This window comes from Myodes glareolus, chromosome 11 (assembly GCF_982192425.1).
Source record: "Myodes glareolus chromosome 11, mMyoGla1.1, whole genome shotgun sequence".
NCBI lineage: Eukaryota > Metazoa > Chordata > Mammalia > Rodentia > Cricetidae > Myodes > Myodes glareolus.
In genome coordinates, this window is record NC_142036.1 from 82,178,435 (window position 1) to 82,196,799 (window position 18,365).

The window sequence follows — 18,365 nt, forward strand, 5'->3', positions numbered from 1 at the left end:
AGGGGGAGGGAACCAAAGAAAAGACAGAAAGGGGGAGGGACGAGGGGGGAGGGAAAAGAGACATGAAGGAAGAGAGGTGCTTCTAATGGATCCTACATTTGACATTTCTGAAAATAAAAAAAAAAGTTATTGAGAATGACTGAACCCTGAGTCAAAATGATTCACACATGCAGACACACAGACATACAGACAGACAGACACACACACAGACACACACAGACAGACACACACAGACACACACAGACAGACAGACACAGACACACACAGACAGACAGACACAGACAGACACAGGCACACACAGACATACACACAGATACACACACACAGATACACACACAGACACATACATAGATACAGATACACACACAGACAGACAGACACAGGCACACACAGACATACACACAGATACACACACAGAGATACACACACACAGACACAGATAGACACACAGACAGACACAAACACACACACAGATACAGAGAGACACACACAGACACACACTTTCTATGAGTGGTGGCAGCAGCTAATGCTCAACAATAAGCAGACGGTATCAGCACTTATGTAGCTTTCTCTGCTGTGTCTAAGAGGCCGTTTCCAGTGGTTTTCAGTCTTAACGTTTCTTCAGGATCTGCCTTTCCTCTTCTGCTGTGGAGTGTCTGTTGTTAGCAACCACAGGAAATGTGTGGTCTCTTCCTTCCTCTCTACCTGCAGCGTATCTGTCTTCTCTCGTCATCTGCAGAGTGGTACTCGCTTGTTTTAGCTGGAGATCTCTGTCTCTGCCTCTCTCTTCTACTTCCTCTCTCTCTATAGTCCTGTTGCTTACTCTACCACCTGGCTGTGTTCTCTGGTAGGTTTGGGGGGATGCCATTTGCTTCCATGAATTGGGAAAAACATCTTTTAGACAGTTCCCATTGGCCTGTTTTTGACAGTTCTGATTTAGCATCGTGAAGTGTTCTATGCACAAGAATGTGGCAGCTTAGCTACCTCATGTCTGATGTCAGGAAAACTCAGGTTCTGTGTGGCATAAAAGGTGTTTTTGTTTTGATTTTTCTCTATGATGGGTAAAGGGATACACAGAAAAACTCTGTCTCAAAAAAGCAAAAAAAAAAACCCAAAAAGGGTTTTTGGCTACTGTTTTGTTTTTCAAACCTTTATAAATACATGGTTTGATTTTTCAAGTGTCCTAATTAAGCAGAGAGACGATTTGGATGTCTTAGGGCATAAGATGCTGGTGTGGAGGCTGAACTTGGTCTTTAGCTGATTTCTTTCCATCTTGGTTTGAGTTAATAGACACCCAAAGCAAGCTGACTCGTGTGTAAAGGGGCACGCCAACCAGGTTTATAAAAAAAACTGATTAACTAATTAATATTGCTGGATTCTTTAGATGCGTGCAGCTCCATTCCTAACCAAGTATTTCATTCACGGGAATATACAGTATTTATCGTCGGGCAGGATATCACCTCCGTTGTGTAGCTGATCTTACAGCTGTTTCTCACAAACGATTCCAGATGTTTGCACTACACATCATGCTTCGAGATTTCTCAGTACAGAAGATACCACACAACTCACAAGCTTCCAGGAATTAGCCCGCTGAATCCTACGGCTGACGGAATGCTCATTCCTTATTGACTCACTAGATGGCAGGCTTCCTAACGATGATTCTCAAGTAGCTGAAATTTTGCCTTGCTCTTGCAAGCGTTTATGGTAGAATATCTTGGCAGTATTTATGCAATTATTACACAATTTAATTCACAGTTTGCTCTCTCTAGTCCTCTTTGGAGGAAAGCAGGGACTTCAGCCAGTGCCCCCTTTCTTGTGCTGGCGATTGCGGTGTTTAAAGGTTATGTGACATATTAGTGGATTTCAGTGCTCCATTCTGCACTTTCCAAACCATGAAACCATCCCAGAAGATGCTTCATAAGTAGCTGCTCACTCATTTGGATGGGCCATACCTATGACATCAGTGTTTCCCCGGCGCCTATAGTTGGGCATGCCTCTGAGTTCCCCTTTGCCTAGCTTCTGGAAGCTCTTCGTTATATTTCTGTTTCCCTGCCCTGTGCACCCAGGTTCGTGTCTCTCAAGGCAAAGAGCCTGCTCATCTACTGAGTTTATTCAAAGACAAACCACTCATTATTTATAAGAATGGGACATCCAAGAAAGAGGGGCAGGCGCCGGCTCCCCCTACTCGCCTCTTTCAAGTCCGGAGGAACCTGGCATCTATCACCAGAATTGTGGAGGTAAGGCTACGTGCTCTGTGAAGGGTGTGCACTTTCCAACATGCCTGGCCATTACACACTGGCAAGCAAATGTCCCTTGCGTCAGCAGTGTGAGAATATCACAGGCAGGGAAACTGCAAGGGGCAGGAAGCAGCTACAGCTCTATCTCGGGGTAGGAGGATTGTGAGGCATGGTCAGATGACCATGAAACCTGGGTATATCTAGGAGGAAGGCCATTTGAACAAGAAAATCTGGCCACACTGGAGTAATCCATCACAGTTTGAATTCGAGCCACCGTTGAAACCCAGCTTTCTCCCACGGCTCCATGGCTCCGTGTCTCCCCAGATCTGGAGCTGTCTCTAAACCCTTTCACTTTTCACGAGCCACTCAGTGAGCTCTGAAAATCCAGCTGATCTTTCCTCAATCTCCTGGCAAGCTCTCCTCCTGCTTCATCTCTGGCTGTCCTCTGAGGACTGATTTCACCAACCCTCTGCAGTGGAACCTGATTCCTCTCAGGCTTCATTCACTAGGACCCCTGGATGGGAAGGCAGGACAGTGTTCTTGCTCACTCCGGCCCCTCTCATTTCTTTTCTTGTTAGGTGCCCCCACTTTCACCACCAAGGCAGCCCCTCCCCCTGCAGCCCCTCCCCCACAGCTCTCTTCTGCTGCCATCTGCTGAGAAGCTGGTCCTTCCCCTCTCATTGTGATGGCTTCAGCCACAGTCTCTGTCATTTCCCTTCTGGCTTTTTTCTTCCAACAGTCTCCTCCTTGTACATCATTTCCTCTCAGAGGGAACTTCACTGTGTCTGCTTGCCCACAATTCTACTAACTACATCTGTACATTGTAGTATGAGGGCTGGCTTGTTGGGGTTTCTGTCCTTCCCAGTACCCCAACAGCCGGCAAGCAACAAAGAAAATCACACACAAGACTCCATAAGGTTATAAACTGATTGGCTCATTAGGTCAGGCTTCTTGTTAACTCTTATAACTTATATTAACCCATTATTCTTTTCTATGTTAGCCATAATGGCTCCGTACCTTTCTCTGCTGGGCAAGTTACATGCTGCCTCTTCGGTGGTCTGTACAGGAATGGCTGAGAGAGAGCTTCTGCTTCCAGAATACTCCCAGTCTCTTTGCTCCACCCCTACTTTCTGTCTGGCTTTCCCGCCTATACTGCCTGCCTGGCCAATCAGCGTTTTATTAAAATATGATTGACAGAATACAGATAATTCTCCCGCACCATTTCCCTCTCTTTTTTTTTTTTTAAACAAAGGAAAATACCCATAATCCATTTGTTGGGAATGTGGGCGTAGTATTTCAGGCTACTTCCTGCTGGTTGGGGGCGCTGACAGTCTTAAGGGGACCTAAAGAAAATTTAGAGTTATAATCAAGTCATGACTGGAGTATCCTGTGAGTCTTGATCATCTCAGGCAGCAGTCTTGAATCTGTTCTGGATGTAGAACTCTGTCATCTGGGCCATCTGTTCCTATCGGAGATTTTTCAGGTGGCCTCCCTTGGTCAAAGGTGATTATTCTTAACTCTGAATAAATCCAGAGTCTCTCGTTTTCTGTGGAAACAAAAGCAAAATCTCTTCTCCAAAGTAACATACCTTTTGACTTCAGTTTTGAAGCCAAGGTATTTTCAAAATTCCTATCTTGGGTTAGTTCAGCAGCATTTATAAACAAAAGTCTTTTAGCAGTTGTTGCTCCTTCCTCAGCAATCAAACAATTTAAAGAGAGCGTAATAGCATACAGTATGAAGATTCTCTGTGCATTTTCCATCTTTGTGTGGCTTTATTTTAACCTCTATTTCTTTTATTTTTACTTTTACTTTTTGAGACAGGATCTTTGTATATCTTTGTCCTGGAATAACACTGTAGACCAGGCTGTCTTTGAACTCACAGAGATCCTCCTGTCTCTGCCTCCCCAGTGCTGGGATTAAAGGTGTATGCTACCACACCTTGAACTCACAGAGATCTGTCTCTGCCTCCCAGGCATTGGGATTAAAGGTGTGTACTACCACACCTTGAGGTCACAGAGGTCAATCTCTATCTCTGTCCCTTGAAGTCACAGAGGTTAATATCCCTCTGCCACCCAGGCATTGGGATTAAAGGTGTGTACCACCACACCCTATTTCTCCCTTTCTTTCTTTACTTTAAGAACTTTAACTTTTAGCCTGTATATATTTTTAACACAATGTAAACCATTTAGAGGTTTTGTTTGTCTTTGAATCTCTTTTCACTGTATATCTCTCTTTTTCTAACCACATGAGTCTAAAACCGTGGCTTTGACGGCTAGATCCAATCCATTTCTTAGCTTTCCAGACTCATGGTAGAGGTACCACTGGAGCCATTTTTACTGCCACAACTTTATGGCATTTCAAGGTCCCTGCCAGCAAGCAAACTGGAGCACTCTGCTCACAGACCACACTCAGTCAGACTGCCTGCCTGAAAGAGTCAGAGATTGCCCTGGCAGGACAGTCCAGAAAGCCGGCATTTTAAAACAGTGCAGCTTTCTTCCTGCTACGGCTGAAAACCGAAAAGCATGCATTAAGCTGTTGATCAACACCATTTAAGTGTTTCGTGGCAGGACCTCTTAAAAGAGCTGCAAGGTTTTGCAGCTAAAGCTGAGTCAGGAAGCCTCTCTTAGATGAGAGTGCTTGCTTGTCTCTAGCAAGCAGAGCAGACCCGAGAAATTGTTGCTACCAAGAAACCACACACAATGCTGTCATTTTGTTCTAGAATTACTTGCCAAGCTGTCTCAGGCTTTATGTGGATACAGTTGTCCACATATGTAGTATGTTGGCGCCATATGTAGTATGAGGGCTGGCTTGTTGGGGTTTCTGTCCTTCCCAGTACCCCAACAGCCGGCAAGCAACAAAGAAAATCACACACAAGACTCCATAAGGTTATAAACTGATTGGCTCATTAGGTCAGGCTTCTTGTTAACTCTTATAACTTATATTAACCCATTATTCTTTTCTATGTTAGCCATAATGGCTCCGTACCTTTCTCTGCTGGGCAAGTTACATGCTGCCTCTTCGGTGGTCTGTACAGGAATGGCTGAGAGAGAGCTTCTGCTTCCAGAATACTCCCAGTCTCTTTGCTCCACCCCTACTTTCTGTCTGGCTTTCCCGCCTATACTGCCTGCCTGGCCAATCAGCGTTTTATTAAAATATGATTGACAGAATACAGATAATTCTCCCGCACCAGTACATAGATATTATCTTCTCTTCTAGCTTATGGAATAATGAAAAATTTTCTATTTACTTGTATTTTTAAAAATGGTTTATATATTAGTAACTTGCATAAAAGTGATCAGGCGTTTTACCAGTAATATTGATGTTACCCATAAACTACATATTGTATGGTGATTTGCTAAACTTGTTAAAAAATACTATGACATAGAATAAAAAAGCATGACTCTTATTCAAAGTCAAATTACTCCAACCCCCGTTCTACTACTCTGCCTATGACCCCCTCTCCATCTCTGCTTAGTCTCTTCCTTCGGGTTCATCCTGACTGCAGGGAGCAGATAGATCCCCATGTATCTGCTGTACTTGCCGTTCATTCTGGCTGCAGACACAATCTCCTTTCTCATATCTGTGACTAATTTATTCTTGTATCCTAGATCATTTACTTTGAAACCAGGAGATAAGTTTGAAAGCAAATTCTTATCTATCTATCTATCTATCTATCTATCTATCTATCTATCTATCTATCTTTTATGCACATTGGTATTTTGTCATGGGTGTCAGGTCCCCTGGAACTGTAATCACAGACAGTTATGAGCTGCCAGGTGGCTGTTGGAAATTGAACCCGGGTACTCTGGAAGAGCACTCATTGCTCTTAATCCCTGAGCCTTCTCTCCTGCCCCTGAAAGTAAATTCTTTAGAAACTGTCTCTTGCTTTCTCACGATTTTCTCTGTGGTCCTTCAGTTTTGCCCTTCTAAGAGCCCAAATTCTCGATGGCCCTGAATGTGGGAAGCTGGGTGAATGAGAACTACCATGTCTGACCAAAACCTTCAAAATTCCTGACTGATCACTTGTCTATTTTATTTATTTATTTTTAATTAATTAATTTTGAGACAGGATATCTCCTTGTAAATTTTGCTGCTCTGAAATGTCTGTGTATTCCAGGCTGGCCTTAAATTCACAGAGATCTGCCTATTTATGGCTCTTGAGTGCTGGGATTAAAAGCTTGGGATACCACACTCTGCCAAATTTTTAAACTTTGCTCTGCTGTCTGAAGGCAGCTGAGCATCATGTGACAAGGACCAAGGTGTCCTTCCTCCAATGTTTCAGGCACCTAATGCACCTCTGTCCTGAACCGATTTCACAGGTTTAGGCAGAAGGCTCTGGATAGCCTCCGTAGTTCATTTGAATCCATGTGTTATTTTTCTCCCATTCTCTAGGTTGACGTTGATGCAAACTCATTGAATTCCAATGACGTTTTTGTCCTAAAACTGCCACAAAACAATGGCTTCACCTGGATCGGAAAGGGGGCTAGTCAGGAGGAGGAGAAAGGAGCAGAGTATGTGACTGATGTCCTCAAGTGCAAAACCGCAAGGATTCAGGAAGGCGAAGAACCAGGTGTGTGCACTGGGTTAGAGCACCGCTTTCTTATTCAGTTTGCTTAGTTGACTTCAGTCAATAAATAATCATTTTTTGTATCATTAGAGTTGTGTAAGGATACCTCCTTTAATTGCAAAAGTGTTGATGGCATCCGGTATCATTACACTAGGGTGAGATAATATTGCCACTCATGTAAAACCATACCGAGCTAGTGCTCATGAATATGCATTGGCTAACTCACTGTGCATTCCATAGAGGAGTTCTGGAATGCTCTTGGAGGGAGAGGAGACTACCAGACCTCACCATTGCTGGAAACCCGGGCTGAAGACCATCCACCTCGGCTTTACGGCTGCTCCAATAAAACTGGGAGATTCATTGTAAGTGTCTTAAATAGACAGAGCCTAAAATTAGGTTTTCTGTGCTAGCTCCAAAAACTTCCAGCTGTGTGACCCCTGTGAGACCTAGGTGATCTTCTCTGTCATCAACTGTGGGTGACAATCTTCACTCTGTATAGGATAGTGTAAGGCCCAATGATGTGACCAATGCAGAAACACCTAGAAAACTGTAAAGTAATAGATAAATCAAAATGCCCTTAAAAATAGCTACTTTGTTCCTGTATCAGCCTTTGGTGTTTCTTTGTGAACTGTGGATGACTGGGTCTGCTCATTTAGTAATTGGATACTTTCCTTGGGAAGCCATTATTTTTCATCTAAGTGTAAAATTTCCAGGTAGCTTAATAGACGAATACAAATTTTCTCCAAAAAAGTCAGAGAGCTTTGTGGTCCCCTGAAAACTTACTGACATCAATGGGAATGCTTTGTTTTATAGTCCTTTGCAGTCCAGGCAATCAAAAGTAAACTTAGAAGACTACAAACATCTATTGTGTGACACTATTCCTAGGGAGACAAAAACAAATGTCTCCTCACCCCAGATAGGGAACCAATGACAGTCCAAAGTAAGGAAACCACAAGTCCAATTTGGTGAACCACTGAGCTATACTAGCGTTACTAATGGAGCAGAAGCAATTCAAAGACAGTTACAGCATCAAAACCAACTCCTGCAAGGACGATGGCTAGAGAAAGCTGAAAACCTGGAGCACCCAGCATGGCTTGTAGGCAGCTCAGTGGGCTGGAGAATGCTCTCCAAGCATCTTACCGGGTCTCAGCCCTCCTTGCTACTTAGGCATGCTCTGGGAGGAAGACGCCTGATATGACTAATCAGTTTTAGATACTTCCTGAAGTTGTTCAGTGGTTTACTTCCTGAGCTCAATGCAAGATGGACTGTTTCACCTCCCTTTAGAACACCCTGAGTTATAAGCAGCTTCCCTCCCAGATGGAACGTTTCATCTAGGAGGAAATTGTGCACCACAAAGTCTTAGTGTAAGTTGTTTTAACACAAATGTTAGATTGGGGTGTTTAAATGGCAGGCATGGCTTTCTCATATCCAGGAGCCTGGGAGGTCCAAGCCCAAGGCACCAGCATATCTGTTGCCTGGGAGGGCCCTTCTAGCATCATCACATGGCCCGGTGAGCTGAATCTGTCTCTTCTTAGTACACTGCTCCTTCACTGAGCCTATCCTCGTGACCTCAACTAAACCTAATTACTTTCCATTAGCCTCTACCTCCTGATACTGAAAAGCATGCAGTCCATAACAGTACATGACTTTATATTGGGTTGTGAAATTTCATTCTGAGCTATAGCCACTCACCTCCAGCTAATCAGAAAAGTTTGACCATCTCTGACCTGCTGGACTTTGATGTGAACTTAAAGAAAGGATTCTTTTTTTTTTCTTTCTTAATGTCTTTATTGAGCTATGTAATTTTCCCTGTTCCCCTTCCTTTCTTTTTTTTTAGTTCTTTCTATTTATTTACTTATTAAAAATTTCCACCTCCTCCCCACCTCCTTTTTTCCTCCTCCTCCCCACCTTCCCCTCTCTCTCTAGTCCTAAGAGCAGTCAGGGTTCCCTGCCCCGTGGGAAGACCCAGGTCCTCCCCAAGGAGGAATTCTTTTCACCCTGGTGAATACAAACTGAATTTTCATCACACAAAATTTCTCAATAGCTCACCAGACACACAACTAGAAATGAAGCTAAAGAAGCTACCCATTTAGAAAGCAGACTTGGAGTTTACAGACGACTGAACCTGAAAATTTAAGGTACAATTAACGGACAGTGATAAGATTCACTGTTGGGAACAGTTTGCCAATTTCTTTGGGCAGAGGGACAGGCTTTTATAGAGTCTTTAGCGCATGCCCAGTGAGCTATTAGAGCACACACAGTGAGTTAGTGGGAAAGTAGAGCACGGCCAGAAGTATTGTCTTGTGGTTAGCTCTAGTTGTGTGGGTGCGGAACCCAGGATGCAAGTCCTGGGGTCAGGGAGAGGGTAATTTCCCACTAGGCTGTTACCCAACTGGGGTTCCAGTCATCTGGCTTTTTTATAGCCTTTCTGTCCCCTCTTCTGTGCTGTTCTCTGAGCCTTAAGTGTAGGGGTTGCATTATAGGTCTGCCAATTGTAGTTGAGCACCCCACAGTCTCAGAGTATAATTCACAAAAATAAGCGCTCTGGCTTCACTCTCAGATTCCAAAACCATCTATTAGTCTCTATTAGCCTTAGATGATGATCTTTTTCTTTCTCTTCTTCTTCTTCTTCTTCTTCTTCTTCTTCTTCTTCTTCTTCTTCTTCTTCTTCTTCTTCTTCCTCTTCCTCTTCCTCTTCCTCTTCCTCTTCTTCTCTTCTCCTTCTCCTCTTCCTCCTCCTTCTTCTCCTCCTCTTCTTCTTCTTTCTCTTCTTCTTTCTCATCCCCTTTCTTTTTCTTTACCTCTTCCTCTCTATTCTTTTGTTTTGTTTTGTTTTGTTTTTTTGAGACAGCGTTTAGCTGTAGTTTTGGAGCCTGTCCTGCAACTAGCTCTTGTAGACCAGGCTGGCCTCAAATTCACAGAGATCCTTCTGCCTCTGCCTCCTGAGTGCTGGAATTTAAGGTGTACATCACCACTGCCAAGCTCCAAGGGAGATTCTTGAATCCCATTTTAAGCCCTCCTTGTTACTTAGACTTTCTGGGTTTGCAGATTATAGCATGATTGTCATTTATGTAATAGCTAATGTCCAGTTATAAGTATGTTCATACTATGCTTATATACCAGCTCGGTCTGGGTTAACTCATTTGGGATGATTTTTTTTTCAAGTTCCACACATTTGCCTAGAAATTTCATGATGTCTTGTGTTTAACAACTGAATAATGCTCCATTGAGTAAATGTACCACATTTTCTTTATCCATTCTTTGATCGAGAGACATCTGGTTGTTTCCAGCTTCTGGCTGTTTTGAATGAAGCTGCTATAAGCACAGTTGAGCAAGTGTCCTTGTGGCAGAATGGGGGCATAATTTGGCCTTGTTCCCAGGAGTGGTATAACTGGGTCTTGAGGTAGATCAATTCCCAATTTTCGGAGAAAACTTTGTATTGATTTTCATAGTGACTGTACAAGTATGCACTCCCACCAGCAATGGAGGAATGTTCCCCTTGCTCCACATCCTCTCCAGTACAAGCTGTCACTTGTGTTTTTGATCTTAGCTATTCTGCAGGTGTAAGATCGAAGAATCTGCAAGTGTAAGATAGAATCTCAAAGTCATTTTGATTTAATTTCCCTGATGGCTAAGGATATTGAACATTTCTTTAAGTGTTTCTCAGCCATTTGAGATTACTCTTTTGAGATTTCTGTTTATATCTGTACTCCGTTTTTAAATTGGACTATTTAGTTTGGTAATGTCTAGTTTCTTGAGTTCTTTATATATTTTGAGTATTTCTCCTCTGTCAAGAATTGGAGTTGGTGAAGATTTTTCTGCATTCTGTGGGCTGCCTTTTTGTCCAATTGACTGTGTCCTTTGCCTTACAGAAGTTTTTCAGTTTCATGAGGTCCTATTTTTTAGTTGTTGATCATAGTGCCTCCAGTATTGGGTTCAGGAAGTGACTGTCTGTGCCAATACATTAAAGGCTATTGCCCATTTTCTCTTCTATCAGGTTTAGTAGAGATCTTTTATCCACATGGACTTGAGTTTTGTGCAGGGTGACAGATATGGATCTATTTGCATTTTTCTACGTACTGACATCCATTTATGCCAGCACCATTTGTTGAAGATGCTTTCTTTTCTCCATTGAATATTTCTGGGTTAATTTCAATAATCAAGTGTCCATAGGTATATGGATTCATGTCTGGGTCTTTGATTCCATTCCATTGATCAGCAAACATGTCTCTGTCTATGCCAATACCACGTGCTTTTTATGACTATAGCTCTGTAGCCCAGCTAGGAATCAGGCATGGTGAGACCTCTGGAAGGTTTTTCATTGTATAGGACTGTTTTAGCTATCCTAAGTTTTTTTGTTTTTCCATATGAAATTGAGTATTGTTTTTTCAAAGTGTCTAAAGAATTGGTTGAAATTTTGATGGGGATTGCATTGAATATGTAGGTTACTTTTTGATAGGATGGCCATTTCTGCTATGATAATCTTGCCAATCCATGAACATGGGAGATCTTTCCATCTTCTGATATCTTCTCCAGTTTTTCTTCAACCACTTGAAGTTCTTGTAAAACAGGTCTATCACTTGCTTGGTTATAGTTAACCCCAAATATTTTTACTTTATTTATGGGTAATGTGAAGGTAAGCATGTTGTTTCCCTAATTTCTTGATCAGCCTGTTTGTTATTTGTTGGAGGTCTATTGATTTTTTTTAAAGTTAATTTGTATCCAGTCACTTTGCTGAAGGTGTTTATCATCTGTAGGAGTTCCATGGTAAAATTTTTGGGACCACTTATGTATACTATCATATAATCTACAAATAAAAATACATTGATTTCTTTCCAATATGTTGATCTCCTCCAGTTGTCTTATTACTCTAGCTAGTACTCAGTAACTGCTGGACTGGATATGGAAAGTGGACATTCTTGTCTTGTCCCTGATTCTAGTGGAATTGCTTTCAGTGTCTCTCAATTTAATTTGATGTTGGCTATTGGCCTGCTGTACATTGCCTTTATTGTGTTTCATTATGTCCCTGTATCCCTGATCTCTCCAAGAGTTTTATCATGAAGAGGTGTTGTATTTTGTCAAAGACTTTTTAAACATCTAAATAGATGATCAAGTAGCTTTTTTCTTGGACTGCTAATGTTGCATGGGATGGTTAGCCAGGGGGAGGATGATGGGTTCCACTTCTAATTTTGGATGTTCTCTGTCTTTATTTTGGACAAGTGTTTTTCTAACTTGTTGATTCTCTCAAAGAACCAACTCTAATTTTTTACTGTGTAAGTAGGCATTTCTCTCTTGCCTGCCAGTTTCCAAATAAATGATTCAGAATTATAAATACTTGGCCAATAGTTCAGGCTTCTTACTAGCTAACTCTTACAATTAACCGATATTTCTTTCTTTTTTTTTTTTTGAAACCAGAACATTTATTTTATGACAGATTGAAATCCTCAAGATGAACTGGATGCTGCAACAGCTGCCCTCTTGGGTTTAGGGTTTGTCCCTTCACGGAATCCATGTCTGAATCTTCAGTAGACAATTTTTAGGTGCCTCATCCTCCCGGTCCTGGTAGTGTTTCGTCTCTTAGCCTTGGCACTCCAGTTATACTTTCTCTTGCGCTTGGCAGGGTAGCCACATTTGCCACAGGTAGACTTCTGAAGGTGGTAGGCCTTAGAGCCACAGCGGCGGCACAACATGTGCGTCTTGTCGAAAGCATGATGTTCCTTTCGTCATCTTGCTTCTGCCGCTGAGGCCAAAGAGCTAACCGATATTTCTTATGTAAGTTTTGCCATGTGACTTGGTACCTTTTCACAGTATGCTGTATCCATCTTGCCCTCTCTGCATCTGCCTGGTGACCCTGACTCTGTCCTTTTCCTTCTCATCATCCTTCGTTTGGTCACCCTGCCTATACTTTCTGCCTGGCCACTGGTCAGTCAGCATTTTATTATACCAAGCAAGAAATATTTACAGTATACAAGAGGATTATTCCATAGCAATATTGATCTGTTTTTATGTTACCGATTTTGGCCACCAGTTTATTTCCTGCTGTCTACTCCTCTTGGGTATGTTTGATTCTTTTTGTTCTAGAGCTTTTAGGTTAATTTGCTAGTATGAGATCTCTTTAATTTATGAAAGTACTTGGTATTACCTTAGAACTGCTTTCATTGTGTCCAGTAATTTTGGTATGTTATACATTCATTTTCATTACATTCTACAAAGTCTTTAATTTCTTTACTATTTCTGCCTTGACCCACTAGTCATTCACTAGGGAACTGCGCAGTATTCATGAATTTGTATGCTTTCTGTTGTTTCTGTTTTTGCTGACATTCAGCTCTAGGCCCTGGTGGTCTAATAGGATACGGGGGGGGTTATTTCAATTTTCTTATCTGTTGAGATTTGCTTTGTGACCGAGTAGATCATCAGTTTTGGAGAAGAGTCCATGAGATGGTGTATTGTGGTTGGGTAAAAACCTTCTGCCGATTTCTTTAGGTCAGTTTGAGTCATAACATCTGTTACTTTCCTTATTTCTCTGTTAATTATCTACCTGACAGACCTGTTCACTGGTGTTAGTGGGGTATTGAAGTCTTCCACTATTATTGTATGTGATTTTATGTATGATTTAAGCTTTAGCAATATTTCTTTTACAAATGTGGGTGCCCTAATATCGTTCTTCTGACTTAAAGTTTTTTAATGATTTTATGATTGATAAATATTCTGTAAGAAGACAGTACGGGATTGGAGAGGTGATTCAGTGGTTAAAAGCACATACTGCACTTGTAGAGGACCCAAGTTTAGTCCCAGAACTCTCATCAGTTAGATCACAGCCACATATAACTCCAGCTCTAGAGAATCCAAGACACTCTCTTTTGACTTCCTAGGGCCATATATACACACACCCCATCACACACACACACACACACACACACACACACACACACACACACACACAATTATTAATAATCTTTAAAACAAAAAGACAATATAAAGCAATTGATTCCTCTCTAAACATATTAGGTTGCTTCTGGTTTGTTTTGCTTTTGTTTTTTTGTTGTTATCTTAAGGATTTCAGAATCTCCTCAGGGCACAACAAACACATTAGAAGGTAAGGCTACCTGGTAGCTTGTTCTAGTTGGGCTCAGCCTGGAGCTCTATACTATTTTCCTGTGATAGTCAGAAACACAGGAAAGCACTGTTAAATCACATTTGTTAATATGGACTGGCAGAGGCCAAGGTCAACTCCATCCATGTGATTGCTCAGAGGGAAGGTACATGGAATTGGGGACCCAAATCTAAACTGTCAAATTTTCCTAATAACCAGGGAGAATTGCAGAATTCTCTAAGACACTGAACTACAGGTTAACATGTGTCTTCTCACATTGATACTGCAGTAACTTTATCATTTAATCATTTTTAAAAGAGCAAAATATATTCCATTAGAACTAAAAACAATGAAAATTCCATATAACTTATGCTTCCTTATTAAATTTGTTGATTTATTAAATTAATTACTGACTCTTAACTATAACGTATAAAAGGTAACTCCATACACAGACCATTATATCAAATGTATTGAGACTAGGCAGGCATCAAAATCTGTGGAGCCTTTGTCATGGGAACTGCAAGTACAGGAGAGCTGTGTTCACATATGCTCTTCATGTCATCCTAAAGAGGAGCTGTGTTCACATGGAGTGTTGATGTCCATCCTAAAGAGGTTCTAATGCTATATTTATATTAGGCGCTACTCAGACCAGACTGTACCATCAGTATGTGATACTTGATTACACAGATAAATCTGCTCCCCTAAACTGAGGAAAATGTGACTAATCAAGTGTTTCCCTGTCACCAAAAGTACAAGACAGCATTTGTCTCCTGTGTATCAGAAACTTTCTTGCTGTATTGTTTGGTCATGATGTTCTTCAAACGTTTCAGATTGAAGAAGTTCCTGGAGAGTTCACCCAGGATGACTTAGCAGAAGACGACGTCATGCTACTCGATGCGTGGGAACAGGTATATTTTGCTCATAATAAGAGGTTGTCCTTATGATTGAGAATGGACAGCACTTACTTTGAGAAATGGTAATTCAAATAATAAGTGAGCCTGGGGACCTAGACTGCGCTCAAGATGAATGTCACAGTGTTTGTTGATTTCTCACTCTGAGAAGAATTCTACAGCGCCCACCTTTGTAGCTTTAGGCCAAAGACTTTGGCCTGTCGTCTATCTGTAAACTATTCTCACTGATATTTGTGCCCTCATGAAGCTAATAAGTTCATGAATATGTACAATGCTCTGAGAGTCCGAAATGTTAAGAATTTCTCCTGAATTTTGACAAGATGTCCTGAGGAACCCATCCCTGTTGGGCGGGGGCGGGGGGGGGGAATCAGGCACAGAATAGGTTTGCATTGATGCAGCAAAATGCGTTACTGTTTCAAAGATCTTGCTTTAGGAGAAAAATCAGTAGTGGCTGGATAAGCTATATACAGCTGGTGGTCTTTTAAAATCTCTATGTAAATTAACAGCTGTGAAAAAGACAAACATATATGTTAAGAATCATATATAGAACAATATGTCAAACACTGGATTAGGAGTCCTAGGTCTCTCTCTCTCTCTCTCTCTCTCTCTCTCTCTCTCCCTCTTAAAAATTATTTATTGGGCTGGAGAGTTGGCTCAGTGGTTAAGGGCACTTGTTGTGAAAGACCCAGATTTGATTACCAGCACCACATGACAACTCACCACCTCCTTGGTCACCTAGCACACATCTAGTGCACAGCCATACATTTATAGGCAATACACTCACACGCATAAAAATAGTAACAATAAATCTAAAATTAAAAACATTAAAAAATTATTATTTTATGCGTTTGAGTGTTTTGCCTGCAGAGGTCACGAGAGGACATCAGACCCCCAGGAACTGAAGTGATGGATGGTTGTGAGCCAGCACATGCGTGCTGGGAATCAGATGCAGATCCTCTGCAGGAACAAGTGCTCTGACCCCTGAACCTTCAGATTGGTGACTATCAGCTAAGTCACTCAGGAAACCACACCTCAGCCTTGGGTCTTCAAGGACCATTTTCAAATTGGGGTTTTGTAGCAGACTTTTTCTTTTAGGCCATCAACCAGTTCCCAAATCATGACATGGAGACTTTTTATTAGTCATTAATGCTTGACCTATCTCGGGCTTTTTTTCTAGCTAGCTCTTTTAACTTAAATTAACGTGTTTCTCTATCTATCTTTTACCTGGGGGCTTTTTACATTTTTTCTTTCTGTATGTCTTACTTTCCTGCTTCATCCAGTGTCTGTCTGGCTGGTGGCTGCCTGGCTTCTGGCCCCAGGCATGTCCCTTTCTTTTTCCCCCATTCTCTTCTCTCTTTCCCCACCAGCCCTGCCTATCCCTCTCCTGCCTAGCTATTGGCCATTGAGCTTTTCATTAGACCAATCAGGTGCCTTAGGAAGGCAAGGTCAAACAGCAGCACAGCTTTACATAATTCTATAAAGGCAGCAGAAACAAATGGGACACATCTTTGCCTAGTTAAGGTAATATTCTACAATGGGGATTCAATCCTACATCCTCCCAGTACTACATTTCTTTATAAATTATTCCTTTTATTCAAGATACTGTGCTGTAAAGGTGTCCTGTGTGCTCTAACACCTTGTGTGTGAATTAGAACACATCGAAACTTAATTTGACCAAAGTTGCTTACAGCCTAGTGCCTGTACGGTGACTAAACTGTAAGGTAACTCAGGAAACTGCTTCAGAATTAGAATAACTTACACATTTGACAAAGGAGTGGATATATACAGATTATATATTATTCACATATTTATTTTACACAATTATACGTGTAACATTTTGAATAACATTCTAAACTTTTGATATTTAAATACTGAATATTATAGTACTCCATCAGTTTTATACTGCACTATACTAGAAGAAAGCACTAGCTCGATCCCCGAGATTCCCGAGGACACTCAGAAAGAGGCCCCAGACCTACGTGCAGCCCTTTGTTGCTTAGACCTGCAGCTGAGATGGAGAGGACGGCCATGCAGGCCCAGCAGTTGGATGCAAAATGGTCAAGACGCTGTTGATCTTGTGAAAGCAAGCCAGCCCACTTTATAACTAGAACAGCGTGTGCAAACACGTTCAAATAGAACTGTAGTTGTTGGACTAGAGGTCCAAACGTCAGGAAGGAGTTGCTCCAGACACCACTCTCATAACCACAGCTGATGAAAGCAAGAGGATTTTTATTTTGTCATGACAGGACCCTTCAGGTTCGGGATATGAAGGACATCTATATCTGTTACAGTCCATCTTTTAAAGCAAAAAGCCATAGACACAAGGGGGGAACCTGTAGGTTGTTTTCCAACATATTGGATTGGCTTATTTAAAAGGTCACTAGCAGTGATTGGTCTATTCCAGGGCCAGAGAATAGCTGCGTGGTCAGGTGAGATAAAGGGAGAGCATCTGTGGCCTTCCTGACCTTGTTCTAGTGACTAAATCAAACATCAGGAACTGAGTCAACATCTGTGGGTTGTCTTTGCCTTAATTCCCAGAATGGAGTTATGTTTGAAGATTATTCACAAGGACACAGGAGGATGAGCAGTCCAGCATGTGGGGGGGGGGGGGCGACTGTCCCGTTTCCAAGACAGAGAGAGAGTGTAAGGTTTTGGAAAAATGTCTTAGGGTTGAGGGGGCTTACAAATGCATTTGGAGTCTTTCATAGTCACAGATGTTGAATGCAAATGCAAGGGTCTCCTGGTGAGATGGAACTTCCTCAGGCTCCCCATCCCGTGTGGGGTTCTAAAGGTGAAGAGGGCAGTGTGAGCAAAGCACCAAGTCAGCAATCCCTGTACAGCACATGCTTTTCTCCTGTCTTTCAGATCTTCATTTGGATTGGCAAAGATGCCAATGAAGTTGAGAAAAAGGAATCACTGAAGTCTGGTAAGCTGTCCTGGCACAACTGTAGCAGTGACCCAGCGTGGTTATCATAGCCGGGTTGCCAATCCCTAGCCTGTCTTAGCCTGTCTTCCAAAAGTACCTATCAGGTCGGGGAGTTCCAGCTGTCCATCAGAACTTGAGTAATAGTATCTTTTAAAGTGAGAAAATTTTCATGATACAAAAAAAATGCTTTGTTGCCTAATTTAGTATGTATGTATGTATGTGTGTATGTATTGATTTTTTGAGACAGAGTTTCTCTGTAGCTTTTGGAGCTTGTCATGGAACTTGCTTTGTAGACCAGGATGGCTTCGAACTCACAGAGATCTGCCTGCCTCTGCCTCCCGAGTGCTGGGGTTAAAAGCATGCACCACCACTGCCTGGCTTAGAATATTTTTCTCTGAAATTTAGAATATGATTATTTCTGCAAAGTTTTGATGTCCTTTTAAACACAGTTTTTTATTTACTGAACGATACCCATAAGGATAATGTCATAAATTTTGGAATTATTTCAGTCAACAATGAGACTGTTGACTCTCAAACAAATAGCCAATGAGAGAAACATTGTTTGTATTAGGAAATTGTTTGTAGTAGGCTACTTGAGGGCAAGAAGAATATAACCCGTTACTTGCATGAA

At 41.7% G+C, this 18,365-nt stretch overlaps 1 protein-coding gene and 1 pseudogene across 1 annotated transcript in view; one reads left to right on the top strand and one right to left on the bottom strand.

Annotated features, from left to right (window-relative positions):
* Scin (scinderin) overlaps nucleotides 1-18,365 on the top strand; it is a 78,407-nt gene that overhangs the window by 59,026 nt on the left and 1,016 nt on the right. The window contains exons 11-15 of the mRNA XM_087911828.1: nucleotides 2,067-2,237; nucleotides 6,630-6,807; nucleotides 7,045-7,166; nucleotides 14,728-14,805; nucleotides 17,674-17,734. Of these exons, the coding sequence (XP_087767954.1) occupies nucleotides 2,067-2,237; nucleotides 6,630-6,807; nucleotides 7,045-7,166; nucleotides 14,728-14,805; nucleotides 17,674-17,734 (610 nt within the window). The remainder of the gene's footprint in view (nucleotides 1-2,066; nucleotides 2,238-6,629; nucleotides 6,808-7,044; nucleotides 7,167-14,727; nucleotides 14,806-17,673; nucleotides 17,735-18,365) is intronic.
* Nucleotides 12,205-12,531, bottom strand: LOC148120548 (large ribosomal subunit protein eL37-like; annotated as a pseudogene).